Source organism: Mchenga conophoros, linkage group LG12 (assembly GCF_057382185.1).
Source record: "Mchenga conophoros isolate Kocher_MC1m ecotype Shallow Benthic linkage group LG12, M_conophoros_male_GT1.1, whole genome shotgun sequence".
Classification (NCBI taxonomy): domain Eukaryota; kingdom Metazoa; phylum Chordata; class Actinopteri; order Cichliformes; family Cichlidae; genus Mchenga; species Mchenga conophoros.
Genome location: NC_140537.1, coordinates 11,390,933 through 11,413,399, shown reverse-complemented (window position 1 = coordinate 11,413,399; position 22,467 = coordinate 11,390,933). Strand labels below are relative to the sequence as shown.

At 39.2% G+C, this 22,467-nt stretch overlaps 1 protein-coding gene across 1 annotated transcript in view; it reads left to right on the top strand.

Annotated features, from left to right (window-relative positions):
- Nucleotides 1–22,467, top strand: part of LOC146562171 (voltage-dependent N-type calcium channel subunit alpha-1B-like) — a 349,202-nt gene that overhangs the window by 207,358 nt on the left and 119,377 nt on the right. The window contains exons 26-29 of the mRNA XM_085293681.1: nucleotides 484–580; nucleotides 4,493–4,653; nucleotides 4,766–4,903; nucleotides 18,013–18,214. Of these exons, the coding sequence (XP_085149807.1) occupies nucleotides 484–580; nucleotides 4,493–4,653; nucleotides 4,766–4,903; nucleotides 18,013–18,214 (598 nt within the window). The remainder of the gene's footprint in view (nucleotides 1–483; nucleotides 581–4,492; nucleotides 4,654–4,765; nucleotides 4,904–18,012; nucleotides 18,215–22,467) is intronic.

The window sequence follows — 22,467 nt, the reverse complement described above, 5'->3', positions numbered from 1 at the left end:
TGTATAATCATAATAAGTTTGAGGGTAATATGCAGGGGGCTAGTTGCCAGATTTCCCTGGTTGTTAAGTTTCATCTCCTCCTGCTCCACAATCCCCTTCAGGCACTCTGATTTGCAGACAACTCTGAGTCTAATGTATGAGCATTCACCCTGTTATCACAGATGCCCACCCAGTACAACACCGCCACATAGTTTATGGTCTACGCTGATCTGTACTTCTTGACCATCATGCATCGAGCTTAATAAACTTTCATAAAAATATTTCAATGTTTTCTTCATATCCAGAAAGGCTATTGTTGCATCTCTCTGTCACCCAGCTGATCTAAACACACCTCATTCACATCCTACCACAATCAAACCCTGTTACAACATACGGTCTAATTTCAGATATGGCTTTTGTTAGTAATATTGACAAAGATTACATTAACTGCATATTGTTTGTGGATACATTTTTGTGTGGTCTAAACATATTTGCTGTTCATAGGGGAACCAAAGGCAAGGACATCAGCACTATCAAGTCATTGAGGGTTCTTCGAGTTCTCAGGCCTCTGAAGACCATCAAGCGCCTGCCAAAACTCAAGGTTTCACTTCATCACTTAAATCACTTTAAGCATATTTGCACTGCACAAGACACTAAATAATGTGGATTGCACAACACTGGTCACTATATTCTTCATTTCCAGTTAATACTTGTACAGCTGCTGTTATTGTATATATATATTTATATTTCTTCATACATTCTTATATAGTTCTATACTGTGTATTGTGTATTTTGTTGTACAGTTATTTTATTTTCAACTTTAATTTATATATTTTATCTTATTTTTTCCCAGTTAAATTTACCCTTCATTCTAATTTGTGTTGTACCGTTATTTCATTTTTAACCTTAATTTTTTATATTTTATTTTATTCCTTCCTAGTTAAATTTACCCTTTTTAATTTTTCATATTTATTTCCTATCTTATTCATAGCCTTTTCTTTTTTTTTCTTCTTTAGGTCACGAGCAGTTGTCTAAGCATTTCACTGCATATAGTACTGTGTATGACTGTGTACGTGACAAATAAAATTTGAATTTGAGGTTCAATTCTAGGACTTGAGTACACCCCCTTTAAAAAGTACAAATTTAATCAGTAGCTCAATGAACAAAAAAACACTTTCCCAAATTTTCACAAAGCTGAGTTTTAGTCAACACTCCATAACATGAAAATAAGGTTAATAATATAACTTAGATCACAAAATCTTCAGTTTTACTCAAATTGGTTGAAGCAAAAATGAATACACCCTGCAACAAAAACTACTACATCTGGTATTTTGTATTGCCACTGTGATTTTCAGGGACAGCACAAGTCTTCTAGGCATGGTAAGAACAAGTTGGCAACATATTGCAACATCTATCTTTTTCCATTCTTCGAGAATAACCTCTTTTAGAGCCTGGATGCTGAACGGAGAGTGATGCTCAACTTGTTGCTTCAGAATACCCCACAGGTGTTCGATTGGGTTCAGATTAGGAGACATACTTGACCAGTCTATCACCTTCACCCTGTTCTTCTTCAGAAATGCAACAGTAGCTTTAGATGTGTGTTTTGGATCATTGTCGTGTTGGAAAAGTGCACAACAACCAAGTGCACGCAGTGATGGCAGCATCTTCTCCTTCATTATAAAGCAGTACACAACATTAAGTTCATGATACCATCAATGAAATGCAGCTCCCCAACACCAGTAGCACTCATGCAGCCCCACATAAGGACACTGCCACCTGTCGGTCACGAACGAAATGGCTCTTAGAGCCGGATCTTTGATGTGAACGAGCCGGATCTTTGATGTGAACAACGCGAGCCGGCTCCTTATCGTGAACTGTGGGGTTTTTTTTCTTTCTCTTTTTTCCGCTTCACTCCGCATGCGAGCCTTGTGCTTTACGCTGGGATGAGGGGGGAGGGGCGGTAGTTACACTCAGTAGCACAGGAACAGACCGGGAGGGAGAGAAAGAGCCAGGGACAACAACGTCACATTAGAAAGGTATAGTAATCATCCACAACTATTTTCAGTTGCAGATGATAAAGGATTCAGAAAGTTTATTCATGCAGGTCCATATGACAGAGAATATGCATGTTCTTTTTGTTTTCATATTTTAATTTATATTTAATTGTGTTGTGGTTTGCAGTGTTTTGTGTTGTTTCACTTTAAATTTGTAAAAGGAAAAAGCTGAAAATTTAAATTGTTAAAAGTTGAAATGTGAATAGTTGATTTTTGTATTATATGATTTATTTATTACATTTTCTGTGGAGTGAATAAATAAAAGTATATTTAAGGTGGCCCCTACAGGCAAAGCATGTACAAACTTCAAAACAGGTATGAACTCTAAAGCACATACAAAAGACAACAGAAGTGCTCCAGGATGCTAGGTGCAATGTTGAGCTTTTGTTACCTAGTGGCTACACAAGCCAGGAAGTACCAACGACCGGATTTGGTGTGTGGTAATAACAGGTAAATGAACATTTTTTTAAATTATTTGAATATATATGAGTGCTTGTGTATAAATACACAAACAATACACACATGCTTTCAATTGTGTAATTTAAGTGATCTAGGTAGCTCTGTTTTGGAAGTTCAGTTCATGCTAGAAATGTGTTTTGGAGTTTGTACATGTTTCATCTCTAGGGGCCACCGCATATATTTATATATAAAAATATATAAATAAAACCACTTTTTTATTTTACATTAGTAATTCCTTTTGTGCATAATTTTATATTATTGTTAATAATTAATTAATTAAAGCAACAAAACAACCTGAAGAGCCGGTTCGGAGCCGAAAGAGCTAGCTCTTTTTAGTGAGCCGAACCGAAAGAGCCGGTTCTCTAAAAAGAGCCGGAAATCCCATCACTACTGCCACCACCATGTTTCACTATAGGCACCATGCATTTCTTTTTGAAATCCTCACCTTTACCACGCCATACAGTTTTGAAACCATTAGTTCCAAAAACAGTGATCTTTGTCTCATCACTCCAGATTATAGAGTCCTAGTAGTCTTCATCTTTTTCAGCATGGGCCATAGCAAATTCTAGGCGTGCTTTTTTGTGCATGGACTTTAGGAGAGGCTTTCTTCATGGACGATACCCATGCATGCCATTCCTCTGAAGTGTGCGCATCAGAAGACGCTCCTGTCAAGATGTTAACTTACGTGGAGAGCCTGGACGTCTCTGTACAATGGTTGCAATTCCATCTTTTTTAAATTTTTGGATCACTTTTGCTACAGTGCTTTGACTGATATGTAAAGCTTTTCTGATCTTATTGTAGCCCTCACCTTTTTTGTGTAAAGAAATTATTTCCTTTCTCAGATTTTGTGACATTTCTCTTCCATGTGGAGCCATTGCTGACAGCATGAAATGGGAAGTGTCACGGTCCTGGGTCTCCTGACCCAGCGTTTTTAGTTCTTTGTGATTTTTGTATTATTGTACTTGTGTGTGATTTATTCTATGGCTTCTAGTTTTGATCCCTTGCCCTTCATGTCTCTCTGTGTCCCCTCTGTTCTGTGTAATTGTGTGTCTTTGCATGTTTGAGTTTTCTTGTTTTCTGTCACTCTGCATTATGTTCTCATGGTTGGTCTTCTTAGACCTCTGCCTTATGGTTTATGTCTCTGTGTTTCTTAGTTGCTGTCTCCACTGTGTCAAGTTCGCGTCTCTGTGTGATACTTCCTGTTTTACTTTGATGGTCCGTGTCTTATGTGAATGCATCCTGCTTTGCTTGTCTCGTCAGTCCTGATTTCTCCCAACTGTGCCCTCCTTCTGTGTCTCATTCCCCTCGTTACTTCCCAGTGTATTTAAACCCTGTGTTTCTCTGAGTCAGTGTCGAGTTGTCCCTCATGACTGTGTGTTTCTACTTGTAGCTCCCTGTGTGTTTTGATAGAGTCTTCTCAGTTTAGATTTTGTAGAGTTTTTGTGTTCAGCAATACAAGCTGCCATTTTGAGTTCAGTCCTGTCTCCAGTGAGTTTGCGTTTGGGTCCAATTCCTGCCAGGAAGGGCTTTTCTTTGTTAATTAATGTCCTTTTATAGTCACCTGTCTGCTGGACATCTCTTAAATGAATCATTAGACTCACCTGTGCTTGAATGCCTGTTAATTCGAATTTTGAAGTCTTAAGCGTGGCTTTTCTCCTAATTGGGGTGTACTCATTTTTGCGACATGGGCTTGAATGAATTTGTTAGGAAAATCACTTTTTTGTGTGCACAAATAAACAAATCTTGTTTGCAATCAATGGCCCACATTTGTGGGAATATTTTGTAGTAGTATCTCATAGAAAGGAAACTAAAGGTTTTCTGACAAACGTAGTGGGGTGTACTCATTTATGCTGAGCACTGTAGCAGTTAATTAGTAGTCATTTTGTAGATAGCTCTAGTTAAGAAAGCAGCATAGTAACAAAACGACCAGCATTAAATCGTATTTACAAATTTTGTGTAATCTTCTTCATTTAAAATTTAAAATCTGTTTGTGTCCTCAGGCGGTGTTTGACTGTGTGGTTAACTCTCTGAAGAATGTGCTGAACATCCTCATTGTTTACATCCTCTTCATGTTTATCTTTGCCGTCATCGCAGTTCAGCTCTTCAAGGGGAAATTCTTTTATTGCACTGATGAGTCCAAAGGCCTGGAGAAAGACTGCAAGTTGGTCTAAAAAAAATCCCCACAGCCTCACTTCATATTTCAGAGCTTAAGTAACTAAACTTTCAAATGCTACTTATTGTGTGCCTGTCTCCACTTGCTTTATTTCTTACAGAGGACAATTCCTAGATTATGACAAAGACGAGGTGGCCGCCATGCCCAGAGAGTGGAAAAAGTATGAGTTCCATTATGACAATGTGCTGTGGGCTTTTTTGACCCTCTTCACTGTCTCGACCGGGGAGGGCTGGCCAACGTAAGTACAGCTAGTCTGATTATTAAAATGTATTCAATGAAAAACAGGGCTTGTCCAGGAATGTAGTTCCTTGTTCATAAATGTAGCCTTACATGATTCCAATGAGAAAACTAACTATTTAAAAATGCAAATAAAACTGAAAATAAAAACTTACCAAGACAGAAGTTCATCCAAATATTCAGAAGGCTCTGGTATGATGTTCAAGCCAACAAGCAGAAAACCCAATACATTAATCAGAAAAGATCATAGCATCATAAAGTTCAATTTTATTTATACAGGACCAAATGACACTAACAAACCCTTCAAGGTTTATATTGTAAGGTAAAGATTATGGAAGCTCTTTTCCACCACACAAAAAAAGTATCCATAACTTGAAATTTTGAGTTATTTACTCGAAATTTCGACTTATTAACTCAAAATTTTGAGAAAAGTAATTAAAAAATTTGAGTTGGCTCTGCCAATTAGCAATCTACATGAACGACATTTTGTTGTTACCTGGAAGGATATGGCACAGAGGAATGCCTACTCAAAACCGGATTGCAACAAATTGGCACTTTCTAGAGTATGTTTGCCGATAGTAATGCCATGGGATTCGGCTAATAACACAAGGATTTCATTGTTACGTCCCAGGGGGTCCTTTTGTCCCTCTGTGGGGGGGATACTCCCACTAGGTTTATATCTGGGACTCTTCACCATTTGACCTTAGAACTGAAGAAGCTTCTCGGATGAGAGGTGAAACGTCTTCAAGCAACTTAAAGAAGTCCAGACGCTTTTCTTTGCAAGCTCCTTTGACTACGATGACCTGGATGACTGAGAACCTTCACAGACACATTGTTACGTCCCAGTCTAGGGGTACAGGAACGTAACATAAGAGTTAAAAAAGGAAGTGAACCCGCCCTGGGCCCCAAAACCATACACAGAAAACACAATTTCTTAGTGAACGGTGCTTTATTTTTCTACACTGAAAATGAAGCTCCGGGGTGAACAAAGGCCAAAATAACAAACAAAACAAGCTAAGTCAGGTGAGGAGGTGCTATCTAAAACCCTATGTGAAACAAAAACCAAACAAAAGACAAACGCTACACCTAACTCCCTAACTGAAATAAACAGGAGAAAATAGTACAAGGAAAATAATAAGGCAGCTCACCCCTTCTGTTTCAGTGCTATTTACAATGTGCTATTTACAAGTGAAAACTATTGTACATACTATGTACAAAGCTCAGTAAGTCACGAGAGTCACAAATATCACAAAGTTTGGAGGCCAGGGTCAGGTCTATGCTGCTGTCAGTTGCTGCCCCGAACAACTGCTGGTGAGGGATTTTTAAAGCAACCATGATCAGGGGACCAATCAGCAGCCGTCAGCTTATCCAATCAGGGACCTGCAGGGACTTAAAGACACAGACAGAACAAGAAACAGCCACCAAGAGACATTATGACCAGGGCCGTAATTCAAATTTTTGAGAAAAGTAGTTAAAAAATTCGAGTTAGCTCTGCCAATTAGCAATCTACATGAACGATGTCATTTTGTTGTTACCTGGAAGGATATGGCACAGAGGAATGCCCACTCAAAACCGGATCGCAACAAATTGGTGCTTTCGAGAGTATGTTTGCCGATAGTAATGCCATGTGATTCGGCTAATAACACAAGGATTTCAGCATTTCTGAAGCCACACTGAAAATACTCAGCAATTTGTGCATTAGTATTACAGTACTAAGCTACTGTAATACTAATACAGTAGCTTAGTATTACAGTAGCTAAGCTACTGTAATACTGGTAGCTTAGCCATGTCATTTGTAGCTGAGGGCTTCAGCTTCCGGGTAACAAGGAAATGACATCATTCACGTAGATTACCACGTAGATTACCGATTGGCAGCACTAACTCAAAATTCCGTGTTACTTATCTCAAAATTTCGAGAAAATAACTTGAAATTTCAGAACTAACTGGCACTAAATGGAAGGAGCATATAACCCCAGCCTCTTTACACTGGGTCACTGTTCCTTACAGGATCCAATTTAAACTCTTACTTTTTTGTTTTTAAGGCACTTACCAGCCAAGCCCCTTCTTACCTGTCTGAGCTCCTAATTATTTTTGCTCTAGAGAAAACCATGAGGTCCAGTTCAAAACTCATGTTGTCAATTCCACGGACTACTTCATTCTTGTGGCGACAGAGCCTTCTCTGTGGCAGGTCACAGACTTGTGTTGTGCATGGTGAACCAATACAGGAATTGAGCCATATATTCGGTGTGGGGGAGATTACCCTCTTTATGACCAAGGATGTTGTTAAAAACAGTTGTGAGCAGGAGGTCACACAAACGCACCCCCATGACACACACACACACGTGCACACACACACACACACACATAGTGCCTTGTCTTTTGTAACCAAGGGGGGTAACCAATGCAACACAAGCACCTCGCACCTTTACGGTGGGAGGTGGTTATTTGTTTTTGTTTTTTTGTTTTTTGCCTGTCCCATTTGGTTCTTTAGCCGTCAGAATTGTTGTCTGAAGACCAACAAGGATACCCAATGGATTTATTTTGCCAAATGGATGATCAGGGCATTGCCGTATTGGTCCATTTGATCGACCTTTGTTTTTATTATTTATTTTATTTTATTTTCAATTGTTACAGACAGGACAGACATGAGTGAGGGATAGGAAAGGGAGAAAGAAAGAGGAAGGAAAAGAAAAACAGAAGGGGAGAGGGACAGTGAGAAAGGGGAAAAAAATAAAAATAAAAATCTCCTGGATCACCTGTTGAGAGAAAAAGAATAGAAAACAAGCAAACAAAACAAAGCAACATACTAAACACAACACCATTGCATTAATCTAGCTAAGTGTAAACAGCAGTAAATACTAAATATTGAATATTGTTGTGCAGTACGCAGGACAGACAGCGCACAATGTGCTTTGAAGTAGCAGCCAAGAAAGGTGTGATTTAAGTCTACGAACAGTGAGCATCCATGTGCACACCAGTGTGGATCAGCGCGCTTGTATTCAAATGGTTTCCCCATGTAATGGTCCACAAGAGGGTGTAGGGAGCCATAGCCCCATCCCCCAGGGCATGAAGCAGGCACGGAGGAGATCCAGGCCCCAGACATCCAGAGGCCCCAGAGTGCGAGAGCTCAAGGAGGACCACTGGAGGGGCATCCGTGCCACCCTCATGGGAAGGGCTGAGGATCCCCAGACGAGGGGTCACCCAGTAGCCACCGAGCAGAAGCTAGAGGGGCCTGCACCGGCCTGCCAGAGTGGACCGAGCCGCAGGCCCAGAGGCCGGAGGCCCGAGGGCCCCCCGCGCCACGGAAGAGGCCTGACCGAGCAACAGGCGCCAGGCCCCGCCAAGTAGCCACCGGGAGTGAGCTGGTACATACCTGAGCGCCCAGCCCCGGACACCAAGAACCACCAATGCACCGACCCCTGTGTTGTGTATTGTAAGAGGACCATCCTGTCCTGTAAAAAAAACTGTGGTGTAGAAGTGAACTTATAGTGAACCTTGCCAAAATGTGAGTGTGCTTAGGCCACAGTGACTTGAGTGAGATGGTTGGACAGGGGCAGATACGACTGGTAAAAGCCAGAGTAGAAATTATTGATCAGTTCCCTCCTCCTACTCCTGCTACTCATCAAATTATATGTCACCACTGATATACTGACCTGTTTTCACCTCTTGTAAATAAAATAGTTTATGCATACCATGAATGGGCTTCCTCTTTTGTTTCAAGCTACTTGTAAAATAATATAGAGAATATAAGAAGCTGCAAAATGGTGCCTAACTCAAAATGAGATGAACCAAACAAAAAACAGCTAAATTTAAAATATCTGACGTTTAAATAATAAATAAATAAAAAATATATCTTATTTGTATAGCACCTTTCTAGACAGAATCACAAAGTGCTGCACTTAAGATAACAAATAATCAAAGGGTAAACCAGACAATATAAAACAGGCAGAAATTTAACCAAAAACAGTTTTAAAAAGGTGAGTTTTGAGTTGTTTTTTAAAAACAACTACCGAGTCCATGGTTCTTAATGTATGAAGGAGAGTTCCACAGTCTCGGGGCCACAGTGGCAAAAGCTCTGTCACCCTTTGTTCTCATCTTAGTCTGTTTTATAGCAAGTAAGCCCTGATCAGATGACCTCAGGGACCTGCTAGGGACATAGGGCTGTAGCAGATCGGCGATGTAGGGTGGTGCCAGTCTAAGGCTCTAAATGTCAAGACTAGGATCTTAAAATGTACTCTAAAGTCAACAGGAAGCCAGTGTAGCTGAAATAGCAATGGTGTCACATGTGAATACTTGGAGGTTTTGTCAACAGCCTAGCTGCAGTGTTTTGCACAACCTGCAGACGATCCAGAAAACCTTTGCTTAGACACATAAACAAAGAGTTACAATAGAGATTGACAGACCACGTGACTTTCGCGCATTGCATTGTGAGTACGAGTGGCAGCAAAATCAAAACACTGCATCAAGCGCTAGCATTTCCAGCACCAGTAATCATTAATTCTGCGGTTTTAATCCCTACTTGCATTTTATTTGCCCCAAAAACAGTTATGTACAAAATGACGGAGAACACGGCAGGTCCGTACAAAGACAGACTTGACGAAAATGCAAAAAAAAAAAGTACGAGGAAAAATCAAAGGAGTGAAAGGGTTAAACCCATACGTGCATACAGAGTGGAGTAAGGACGTTAGCGTGCTGCCCAACTTTTATCACGCACATATTCATTATTAGATGGTCCTAAGTGTGAATGCATACACTCACAAAATGTTTAGCAACTTCAGATCCCTGCAACAAGCCCAGGTCCAGTTTACTTTGGTGATTTGGACTATTCCATTTCACAGCTGTTGTTAATTTTCTTTCCTTTATCTCATGTACAGGCCAACGCAATCTATTTGTCTTTTTAGGTTGTAGTATTACACAACATTTTCAGATCTAATAGAAATAAAATAAGTGTTTCGTAATTCATTCAATTTATTGTCTTTATTTATAACTGGCGATATTGTTTCATTCTATTATAGAATCTTACAAGAAAGAGGCAAAATTGTATTCCATTATGCTTTATTAGCAAATCAATAATGCAAAAAACACCAAAAAACATTGCAAAATAACATACTGGAAAACAGTTATTCATCACTTGATTGCTTCAATACAACCCTTGGACACATACTGTATATACGGGACTTTTTGTGGCTGTTTTGATATCGCTCTCTCTCTCTTAACCAATCAAATCTCGCTGTGGTAGCAGCTTTAAACTTAGTATGACCCAGGTTGATAGAGGGTTCCCAGTCTGGATCGCATTCCAGCATTTAGGCTGGTTTTCCTACAAAACACTACAAATATTAGCAGGCAAAGCCACAGTGAACAAAGCAGCATAGCGAAACCAATTCAATTCAAATCAATATAAGGCTTAATTGTAACCTACATCAACAATTATGTTATGATAAATTACGTAATAACTACAACAGAAGACTCTGTGGAAATGCTTGGAGCAGACTTAAATGTGAGCTGGAGTGTTCTGGAATGTTATATTTGGTCTTCGAATAGCTGCAATCCAGGCCATCTGTCTGCTCTTTGTTACATTGGAAACATGGCTTGAACAGTTTCTCTTTCATGACGTAATCTGATAAAAAATCTCTTTACCCGTCAGCTTCCCGTGGCTGTCTTGCGACTGGCTATTGCAGTTAATAATACAACAGCTTCTTGCCATTCTTTGTGTTTCTTTTTATTGCTGTGTGACTGTTTTCATGTGAAAGCCTGCATGCGCTAGTACCGCTTGCCATTCGTACCTACAATCCTTTGCGGTTTTACCCCGGAAATGACGTCACATTTTCAATCTCTATAGTGAGGAAATAAATGCATGTATAGCTATCTCCAGTTTCGAGTGAGATAAAATAGGGCTTAACACATTTCTTAAATGATAAAAACAAGACCAAACCAGAGATTTCACATGCCCATCCAATGTGAGAGTCGAGTCAAAAGTGACACCTAAATTCCTGATAGAGGATTTAACATACCGTATTTTCACGACCATAAGGCGCACTGTGCTAAAAGGCGCAGTCTCAGTTATGTGTGCCCTTACTGTATTTAACACACACATAAGGCGCACTGGACCATAGGGCGCATACAAGTACCGTATGCGTATTTAAAAATAAAGCGGGAGCAAACCTGAATTCGGTACCTTACTCACATTTCTATTGCCGGTAATCGTCATCATCAACAACACACAAGCATACAAGTGTGCATATTTAAAAATAAAGCAGGAGCAAAACTGAGTTTGGTACTCACATTTTTATTACCAATAATCGTCATCATCAACAACACACAAGCATACAAGTGTGCGTATTTAAAAATAAAGCAGGAGCAAAACAAAGTTTGGTACTCACATTTTTATCATCAATCAAACCCATCGAAGTCCTCATCCTCTGTGTCTGAATTGAACAGCTGCGCTAAATCTCCATCAAACATGCCAGGTTCACTGTCTTCACTGTCAGAGTCACTTTCTGTGCCGTGCGGCTCCTCGGAAACGATGCCGGCTTTTGCGAAAGCTCGAACAACAGTGCCAGCAGACATGTTAGCCCAAGCATCTACAATCCATTGGCAAATTGTGGCGTAACTCGTCCGGCGCTGCCTTCCACTCTTAGTGAAACTGCGTGGAAAAAACCACCTGGTCTCCTTTCATACACCTCCCTCAGCCAGTCTTTCATCATTTCATCAAAGTGAGCGGGACCTCGTCCATGTTTGTGATGTGGCTGGGCTGGATGTTTTTGTTGCCGATGTGTTTGCTGCAGTAGGAGCGGAAGATGGCCAGCTTTTCCTTATAATCCGCTGGAAGTTGCTGCGCTACCGTAGTCCTGGTCCGGATGGAAAAATGGCACCGTTTCATAAAACGAAAGCACCAAGACGGACCTCCTTGGAAATGTTCAATGTTCATCTCTTCAGCTAGTGAAACTGCTTTTAGCTGAATGGTGACCGTCGAAACGCTTCTCCCGCTCGCTCTTTGCTCGATGATCCACCGCTCGAGTCTTTCCTCCAACTCGGGCCACCTCGCCTTATGTCCGCGGAAACTCAGCTGCGTTTTCTTGACCTGCCGGAGCTTGTTTTCCAGCTTCCTCCATTTGCGAACCATCAATTCGTTAATCTTAAATTCTCTCGCCGCTGCTCGATTTCCATGTTCCTCCGCGTAGCTGATGGCCTTCAGTTTAAACTGTGCTTCGTAAGCGTGTCTCTTTGCCATTTTCAGGGTTGTTAAAACAACGATGTCCTGCATAATGCACATACCTGTTCTTTTATACAGGTATGTGCGATTGTCCCGGTATATACGATCAACGCCCACACTTCACCCTTTAACGTTCTCATGGTGTTCTCTACTACGTCCTCCTTACAACACATAGGGCGCACCGCGCTATAGGGCGCGCCGCACTTTTTGAAGAAAATCTAAGACTTTTAAGTGCGCCTTATGGTCGTGAAAATACGGTACACAGAAAGAGGACCAAGGGCTTTCATTATCTGGGATACAAATCTGTCCAGAGCACATATTAGTTTTCCCCTCGTTGAGTTGGAGGAAATTTACAGCCATCCAACGTTTGATGGAATCTAAGCAGTGATTTAAAAGCTGAAGGTTAGATAAATCCTGGGGCTTAAAAGAGATGTACAACTGAATATCATCAGCATAACAGTGATAAGAAATGTCCTCAAAAGAGCCCATTATATGCTGGAGCGGGAGAAGATATATTAAGAACAATAAAGGCCCCAAAACCGAACCCTGAGGGACACCATAAGTAAGGGAGGCAGAGGATAACCTAAAATCAGAGACCACCACAGAAAAAGATCGGTTATGTAGATATGAGGAGAGCCACTCCAAGGCAGTATCCGATACACCAACCCAATATTTAAGCCTTTCGAGGAGGATGTGGTGGTCAACAGTGTCAAAAGCCGATGTGAGGTCCAACATAAGTGGGACCGAGCATTTTCCTGCATCATTATTCATCAAAATGTCACTTGAGACCCTAAGAAGGGCTGTTTCTGTGGAGTGAGCTCTGCGAAAGCCGGATTGAAACTTATCGCAAATGCTATGTTTGTCCAGAGTTGGTATAAGTTGCTTAGCCACAACCTTTTCTAGAAGCTTAGCAATTAAGGGTAATTTAGAGATAGGTCTGTAGCTGCTCCAAAGAGATGGGTCTAGCTGAGGTTTTGTTTTTTTTAAGTGGGAGAATAGCAGCACTTTTAAAATAAACCGGAACTATACCAGACGCCAGTGAAGAGTTGATTAGCGTGAGCACAGATGGACCAATAATTAGTGACCTGACACTTAAGGGGAATGCTTACATAAGTAATATGCTAAAATAATATAGCAAGTCAATAAGACTTTACAAACCAGGATTAACTTTTGTAAATATTTTCCTAGAAATAATTTTTTTATACATTTCCCAGTGTTATAACACTGTTACATCACAGTCTTTCAACACCAACTGTCTGCCAGTTTTGAGAACCCTTCCCAGGTGCCTTAATGCCCACTCACATCTTCTATCAGGTGATCTCAATAGGTCACATGATAGGGTGAGGCAACGTCTCACAATGGTTTACCTGAAATCTCTGCTAATAATGACCCACACCCTTTTTCACACCTTGGCTCATGTGATGAGCCGTCTGATCAATAGTGGGTCAACAACCCTCTTTAAGGGATAACTCTCACTAGTGTTTAAATACCTGGAACTCTCTACCCTTTTTTAATGAATGGTGGAAATGAAAGTTTCAGAAGTTTCACAGATGAGAGATGAAATGTCTTCAACAAATTTAAAGAACTCCAGTGCTTTTTATTTCATAGATAGTTCTGTGAGTAATTTTCTGTAAAACGATATATAACACTTGGCCAGGACTTCTTCTCAAAGTCCATTACAGTGGGTAAAATAAGTATTGAACATGCCACTAATTTTATATTATATATATTTCGAAATGTGCTATTGACATGAAATTCTCAAAAGATGTCAGTAACAATCAGAGGTGGAAAGTAGCGAATTACATTTACTTGCGTTACTGTAATTGAGTAGTTTTTTTGTGTATTTGTACTTTTTTCAACATTATGCACTCCACACTGTATATAAATGCCACTTGTTTTGCACATATTCAACTCTGTATATTTTATATATTTTATTATTATTATTATTATTATTATTTTATTTTATTTTTTTACTATTTAATTTGTAAAAATGTGTATACACACACACACACACACACACACACACACACACACACACACACACGTAGGAAAATATTTAGTATACACATCCAGAAATGCATACACTATTATATATTGTACATATATTTATTAGTTTCAGGTTGGCCATTCTTGTATTTTGCTCGTTTGTGTTGTTGTGTTTGCACATCTCTGTTGCTTGTGGGGCTCGCACACAAGAATTTCACTCGCATGTGCTGTGCCAGTGTGCCTGCACATGTGATGTGACAATAAAAAGTGATTTGATTTGATTTGATTTTTAAAGTCATTTTTCAAGGCTGTAATTTTACTTTTACTTAAGCGTATTTTTTTTAAAGTATTGTAGTTCGCTACGTTTTCAATCACACCCGTTACTGAGTAAATTAAAAAAACAAAGCAAAAAAACATTGCGCTTCGGAAATACTGCAGGGAATGATGGGTAGTAGAACAACTTGGCACTAAGGTCACATTAAAGATGGAGTCTGACGTCGGTGTCACGGATCTAGTGAAAAAAGAAGCCCCGTCGAATTCTGCTGACCCTGAACTCGAAGAAACGGATGTGAACCCCTGGCCGTATTTAAGGGACCATTTCGGCTTCAAGTGCAAGAAAGGCAACAGCTTTATTATGCAGTGTAAGCTGTGTTTGCCCAGAGAGACCGAGTTAGCAGCTTTTAAAAATTCCACATCAAACCTGCGCAAGCATGTAGAGGTAAGTTAAATACAACTCGTACCATTATGGTAGCAAAAAGGCTGTGTTCAAATTAATCACATTAAGTTAAGACATCTGTGAAGAACACAGATAACGTTGGTTGGTACAGCAACTTGCTGTAATCGGGCACGTTGTTGTCCACGCAACTTACATTTTTTTTACTGGGTTGGTAAATTGCCAAAAGAAAATGTGTTTACCTACGTTTTTCCTGTTTGTTAATAATAATTATTTATTTTAAAAAATAGTTAAATTAAAGACAGAAGCGGCTACTTTCTTACTTAACCCACATATGTTCACACTGCAGGCAAAAGAATAACAGAGTGCTCACTTACCTTAGATTAGTCAAAGACAGCTGACTTCTGTTACTTGTAAATTAGCACTTGCAACCTCCCGTTAACTAGCCTGTTACTGTCCAATAAAAAAAACACGAGGTATATTGGTATATTTTACCAGCGGTAGCTATGTAATGCATTGATGTCTTATTAGGGACGTCAAAAAACTTTCTCTCAAACTTAACACTGGCCTGCCTGCCTCAGCTGCCTTCGAGCATCTCTTTAGCTGTGCTGGACTACTGTTCACTGCAAAGTGAGCAAGGATGAACTCTACTAACTTTGAAAATCAACTGCTCCTCAAAATTAACAGGAAGTTCAGAGAGTAACACTCTAGGATGGATACAAAGGAACTTTAATCTAGAGGTACAGTAGGGCAGGTGCCAAGTTTAAAAAATTAAAAAAACATTTTTAAAGCAGCTGCCGTTCAGTTCAGTACTTGTTCTCTTATTTGACAGTTTAGAACACATTCTCATGTGAAAGAATGATATGGTTTTGTATTGAAAACACTGTGATACCTGACAGTTTGGTTGATTGGTTTGGTGACCATTATCCATTTTCATGTATAGACTTGCAGTTTAACTGCCACGGCACTTTAATTTGTAAAGTTTTTCTTTTCACTAAAAAAAGAACTACTTTGAGATTTATATCCCACTGTCTTTTTTTGCACTACTCAGAAGCGGCTGTCCTCCTGCTGACAGAAAAGTAACTATGTAACTTTTACTCTGAGTACATTTTAAATGAGCTACTTTTTACTTTTACTTGAGTACATTTTTAGACAGGTAATTTTACTTGTACTTGAGTAAAATTTCAGCAAAGTAATGGTACTTTTACTTGAGTAAAATATTTTAGTACTCTTTCTACCTCTGCACGCGTATATAAAACAGGTCCGCGGCTCCGAACCGTAGTAAAGGGACCTCTGGCTAATATGTCGGGTTCCGCGTCGGTCTCATAGCCGAAAACTAGCTTTACTTTATGTCTCGGTCAACTTTGCTAGCGAGAGACAGAGAGAGGCGTTGAAAGGCTGCTCCAATGGAACTTATTTTTTTCGGAGGAAAACACGAAAAAAGTGTACAGCCGAGTCTTAATAGCTTACTTATAACTGGGCTCGTCAGGCACTCTTTTTGGCTGCAGTGGTTATTATTATATTTGCATGCTTCCAGCTCCCGTTTCTGCTCGGTGACAGCTCCCTCCCTCGCTCACAGACACATAACGGGTACGGCAGTCCATTCTCCCTGCAGAAGGGACTACACTGTCCATGAAGCTACATTCTTTATGGCTGTGCCTGTAACACTCTGCCTATTGCCTTCATATTAAATCATTTTTGTGAATAATTTTTAAAAATATTTCTTCACATCATTATGTGGGCCGCAAGTAGAGGTGACATGGGCTGCGAGATTGAGACACAGGCCTCTTAATGCGTGTTTTGTTTGGGGTGTGGAAACCAAAAATAGAGAGGGCATAGCCGAACATATGAAACAGAAAAATACCGCCGTGTAATCACTTTATTTCAGTAACTGTATTCTAAGTACCACCTTTTTAAACGGTAACTAATGGAATACAGTTACTCATATTTTGTATTTTAAATACGTAACGGCAGTACATTAATTCCGTTACTCCCCAACACTGGCCACAACCAGGTGTTCCCTGCAAGATTTCAAAAAGAGGAGTGAAAAAAAAATATCAGAAAAGTTGTCCAAGAACCATGGACCACTAGTGGAGAGCTAAAGAATGACCTGAAATCAGCAAGTATAATTGTTTTAAAAGAAAAAAAATGCCCTCAACTGCCAAGGCCTGTATGCATGCTCACCAAGCATCACTACATTGCTAAAGAAAACGCATGTTGAAACACAATTAAACTTAGTTGAGCAACATTTAGAAAAGCCTGTGAAAAACTGGGAGCATATATTCTGGTCAGATAAGAACAAAATTGAACTCTTTTGATGCCATAATACACACCATATTTTGAGGTTAAAAGGGAAAGCTTATCACCTCAAACATACAACCCCAAGAGTGAAGTTTAGAAGAAGGAACATCATGGTGTGAGGCCTGTTTTTCATCATAATGCACTGGCACCACTTATTTTAATTGAAGGAAGGATCAATGGAAAAATGTATCAGTGTATCAAGACATTGTTAATAAAAAAAATCTGCTGCCATCTAACAGGATGACGGGGATGAAATGAGGGTGGATGTTTCAGGAAGGCAATGATCCCAAACACACACTCAAAGAAACTCTCAACTGGTTTCAGAGAAAGAAAATAAAACTGATAGAATCCTGCAGTCAATTACCTAACCTGAATCCAATCTCATCTATGGAAAAGAAAAAGAACCTTAAGGATTTGAAGCCAATGCGTACAACTTGTGCAAAAAGTAGCGGCTTATAGCCCGACAATTACGGTAACTTAATTTAGGGATATCAGTGCCTGATTTCTTTGCATGTGTGAACTGGATGGGTTGTTACCAACTTCTGGTAGTAATTCATGTCAACATCTCATGTCAACAGCAACTTTAGAAATATATATACAGAAGACTGGTGACGTGTTCAGTATTTGTTTTACCCACTGTATATACAGCTTATTTCTCGTAACCTTTTGTTTTCTTTTTGTTTGTTTTTTAGTTTTTTGCAATTTGCCTTTATTGGATAGTGAAAGTGAGGAGAGGGGGAAGACACACAACAATCCCCACTATCCTGCAGTCTGCTCTAGCTAATAGCTAATTTTACTTTGCTTTAACTAAAGAATTGTTTCACTTTGTTCTCTTGGGAAACACACACAGCAACGTTTCCTAGCCTGAGTTATATAGTTTATAATGCTTAGCTTAAAGTGATTGCATGGATATGTTCCTGTACCTTCCTTGCTGCAGTGTTCTGAAGCACTCCGTGGATGCCACCTTTGAAGACCAGGGTCCCAGTCCAGGCTATCGGATAGAAATGTCAATCTTCTACGTGGTCTACTTTGTCGTTTTCCCCTTCTTCTTTGTCAACATCTTTGTTGCTCTAATCATCATCACCTTCCAGGAACAAGGAGACAAGGCCTTGTCTGAGTGCAGCCTAGAAAAAAATGAGGTAAAGAGCTCAGAAGTATTTAGTATTACAATATGTTCATTCATTCATTTATTTGTTCATTTCAGGCACAACAAAATACATATATTGAACATAAAGTGCACAAAACAAAAAACAAAAATTACCTGAAAAGGAGTGGGACGAAGAAAACTTATTAAATCCCACCCCTATACTCACTCATCAACAAAAAACAATAAGCTTCCCACAGCTACGCCCATCGTTACAACCAAACAAACCATCAACAGCCCCGGGCACATGCAAGCATCTCAACGGCAGCTCGCAAACAACAATCAGAACCATCATAACTAAATACAGAATATATAATAATTATAAATTGCGTTACCACAGGTAACAGGCAATAATAATTACATAGTGACAAATATACATACATACATTTATTAAATCTACACACACATGTACATATATGTACATACATACACACACTTTTTTTTTTTTTGGAATCATACCAGCAATGGTAAGAGAACAGACATTACAGAGCACACTAAAACCATCATTGAGTATACTGTGACCAGACCAACTGTTTGTAGAGGAATTTAAATCTATGAATATTTTTGCATTGTTTCAGTAGTAAACTCAGACTGTTCCAGATATTCACACCACATAGAGACACACAAAAACCTTTACGGGTTGTTCAATTTCTGGGTAGTTTGAATTCCCTGAAGCCTCTCACATTATAAACCCTTTCTCGAATTTCAAATATAATTTGTAAATTTGTAGGTAGAAGTTTATTAAAGGCTTTGTATAAGATTATAGATGTATTGTAATTAACCAGATCCTGGAATTTAAGTAACTTTGCCTGAAGAAAGAGTTTGTGAGTATGATCTAGATAACCAGCCTTGTGAATAATACGCAGTGCTCGTTTCTGTACTGTGACTAATGGATTAGTTGTATTTTTATATGTGTTTCCCCACACTTCCACACAATATGTAAGATATGGAAGAACCAGGGTACAGTACAGAGTACGAAGTGCATCTTTATCAAGGTATGGTTTCACTTTGTTCAAAACTGCGAGGCTTCTGGAAATTTTGGGTTTTATGTCTCTGACGTGTGGTTTCCATGAAATTTTGTTATCAATTATGACTCCCATAAATTTGTTTTCACTCACATTATCAATGGGTACACCTTCAATGATAATTGGTAATTCAATATTATATTTTAAATTACCGAAATCATTGCTTTAGCTTTATTTATATTTAATGATAATTTATTTATATCCATCCATTTTTTAAATTAATTTTAGCTCCCTGTTTACGGTCATTACAAGATCAGTGTAATCATCGCTACTGAAAAATATGTTGGTGTCATCTGCGAACAGTATGAGTTTAAGTACTTGAGAAACATCAAAAATATCATTTATGTATACATTGAAAAGTTTTGGTCCCAACACTGACCCTTGGGGAACACCGCATGTAATACCAAGTTTCTCTGAGTGGTAATGCTATAATTCAGAAGATATTTTTGTTATTTAAGTGATTTTTTTGTTTTGAAGACTTGGGTCTTGCCATCTGAAATCAGCACAAAAACCAAACTAACCAAAGTTTGGGTATGTATTGATCATTTTAGCCTCAATTTTTTATGCATTTTTTTTTAAAAAAAAAGGCTTCCACCCACTTTCATGCTTTTTTTTGTTGTTGTTGCTGTTTTTTAAACAAAAGACAATGTTAGAACATGATCATCTCAAAAACTATTAAAAAGGTTGAAATTTTCACTGATCTTTATTTCCATCAAAATGAATCAGTATTTGTGATAGAGGCATCAAAAACTGTCTGAACATTTAAAATATAAAAAAAAAATCAAGCAATCCCGTAAAATCCCCATGTGTGATAACACATAAATAATAAAACTACACGTTGTGAAGGAGAACTAATGATAACTTCTGGATGTTATCTAATATCATTTAAAAATAAATTTAAAAAATGTGTCAAGTTTATTTCTATAACATATTTAAAAACAACAGCTGGTGACCAAAGTGCTGTGTGTCAAACATAATCAAATAACAAGGCATAGGACAGAGTGCCCAATGTGACAGATAGTTAGGGATGGGAATATGGGGGTTATACGGTCTTGCTCGTGTGTACCAGTCAATAAGCAGTGGAGCATATAAATTAAAAAAAAAAAGACTGGGGGACCCCCATGCGTGGTTTTTTTGTATTGTTTTTGTTTTGTTTTTTTCAGGAAAATGTATCCCCAGCCTAACCGGAAAACAAATCTCACTACTATACTAAAAAAGTAAAAAATATCAGTAGATAGTCTAACCCGCAGAGAACAACATTTTGGAGTTTACAGATGGTACATCTGTTATAAGTGAGAAAACAATGTTCTTAAATATATGCATATTTTTCATTTTTAAAACCTACTCTATCCACCTACCATTTTCACACCTACTGCCACGGAGGAGTCTGATAATTCAGATTAAGGTTAAAATATACAAAGATGTATTACAAATACAATCAGCATACTGATCCCCTCTTGCCAGTTGTGGAATTAGGGTTAAAGTTGGGTCACGAGATCAGGGCGTTAGGGATTCTGTTTAGGAGTTAGGGACAGCATCTTATCTCACTCCTGATCATGCCATTGTCATGCATTGTGCTGTGGCAGGCAGAATGTGGACCCAAATGCAGGTTTCAACACACACAGGGATAACTCAAAGAGGCAGCTTTATTTGCTGTGAACATCCATGCAAAGAAAACACAAAACATAACCTAAACAGGAAACTAAAACTAGGGAGCTAGAAAAACAAGAAACTGGGGCGGGGAGTTACCTAGGACCACTCAGGAAAGACCACAGGAGAGACACACAGTTAAATGACGATACCAACGCGACAACGGACAGAGAAAAACACAGGCAGAGAAAAACACAGGGCTAAATACACAAGGGAGTAACGAGAAAAGTAGAAACACAGGAGGAATACAGCTGGGAAAGATCCAATGTAACAAGATGGGGAGGAAGCAAAACTTAATACACTAACATAGGACATAAGACTATCAAAGTAAAACAGGAAACAGGAGACAGGCACAGAAGGATGGACTTGTAAATGAACAACATAGCTATATTGAAAAAATAACTTTCTGTGTTATATCTAGAATGATTAATATATGTATAAATTTGGCTTGTGTTGGTTGACTGACCTAAATAATAAACTTCTGGCTACTAACCTTATTTAAATATGAAATATTTTTAAAAATATTTCATATTTAAATAAGGTGCCGGTGCTTAAACAGTGCTCGAACCGGTGCTTAAAGAATGGAGAACACAACATTGGTCCAAAAACCTCTCATGTTCAGCTGTTTTTTTGTAAAAATATAACAATGTTAGCCTTTTCTGCAGCTATGGGGCATATATGGCATCACTCTTGACTGGAAGCAGCGCTTAAACAATGGAAAAAACACAAACTTTGTCCAAAAACCTCTCATGTTTAGCTGTTTTTCTCTTATTCTTTGGTCATTTTAGCCTTTTTGTCCAGGGTGAAGGGAGTATCGTTTGCTAGCTCACCTTACATGCATTAATTTAATAACGTGGTTAGCCTACTCAACGTAAATTACACACGAACAACATTAAGCTACTCACACAGAGAAGAACGGCTGCTGCTGCCATCATCATCCGTCATCATTTCTGCTACACTGGCAGGGCTAGGGGCCAGGACTCTCCTCTTCGGGTTTTTGGGGGATGTTGCTAACTTCGGCTCCGATAACAGGCAACCCACCCGCAGTAGATGTGCACGGTGTGAGGTCTCGCAGCAAGCTATCAAATACGGCGCATTTCTCGGCTTTTAAAAAAAACGCTATGCATTGCCAGGTGTTTCATCAGATTTGAGGTGTTACCTCCTTTGACAGTATCACAGTATCAGCTTAAAGCACTTATTGCAGGCTGCTGAGTTTGCATATTTTGCTGTGAAGTACAGCCAGACTTTTGACAGCTTCGCCTTGGGCATTTTTAATCTGTAGCTCTGCTCTAAAAGAACGTACCTGGGCCCGCCTACTATCCTCGGAAACGTAAAATGATTGGCTAGAAGTGTATCACAGCTCAAGAAAAAAAAGCACCAAAATGTGCGCTGCTTTTCGGTCTGGTTGCTACCGTTTATGTCAGAACCGGTGACACCGGTACCCATCCCTAGTGGGAACATGTCTTTAAGTGGTGAAGACAGCCGCACAAAAGTTAGGATTTTCGTTTGAAAACGCATGGTTTTCTCTCTGTTTTGACCTTCCATCCACACTTAGACAGTGTTTTCGCTCATG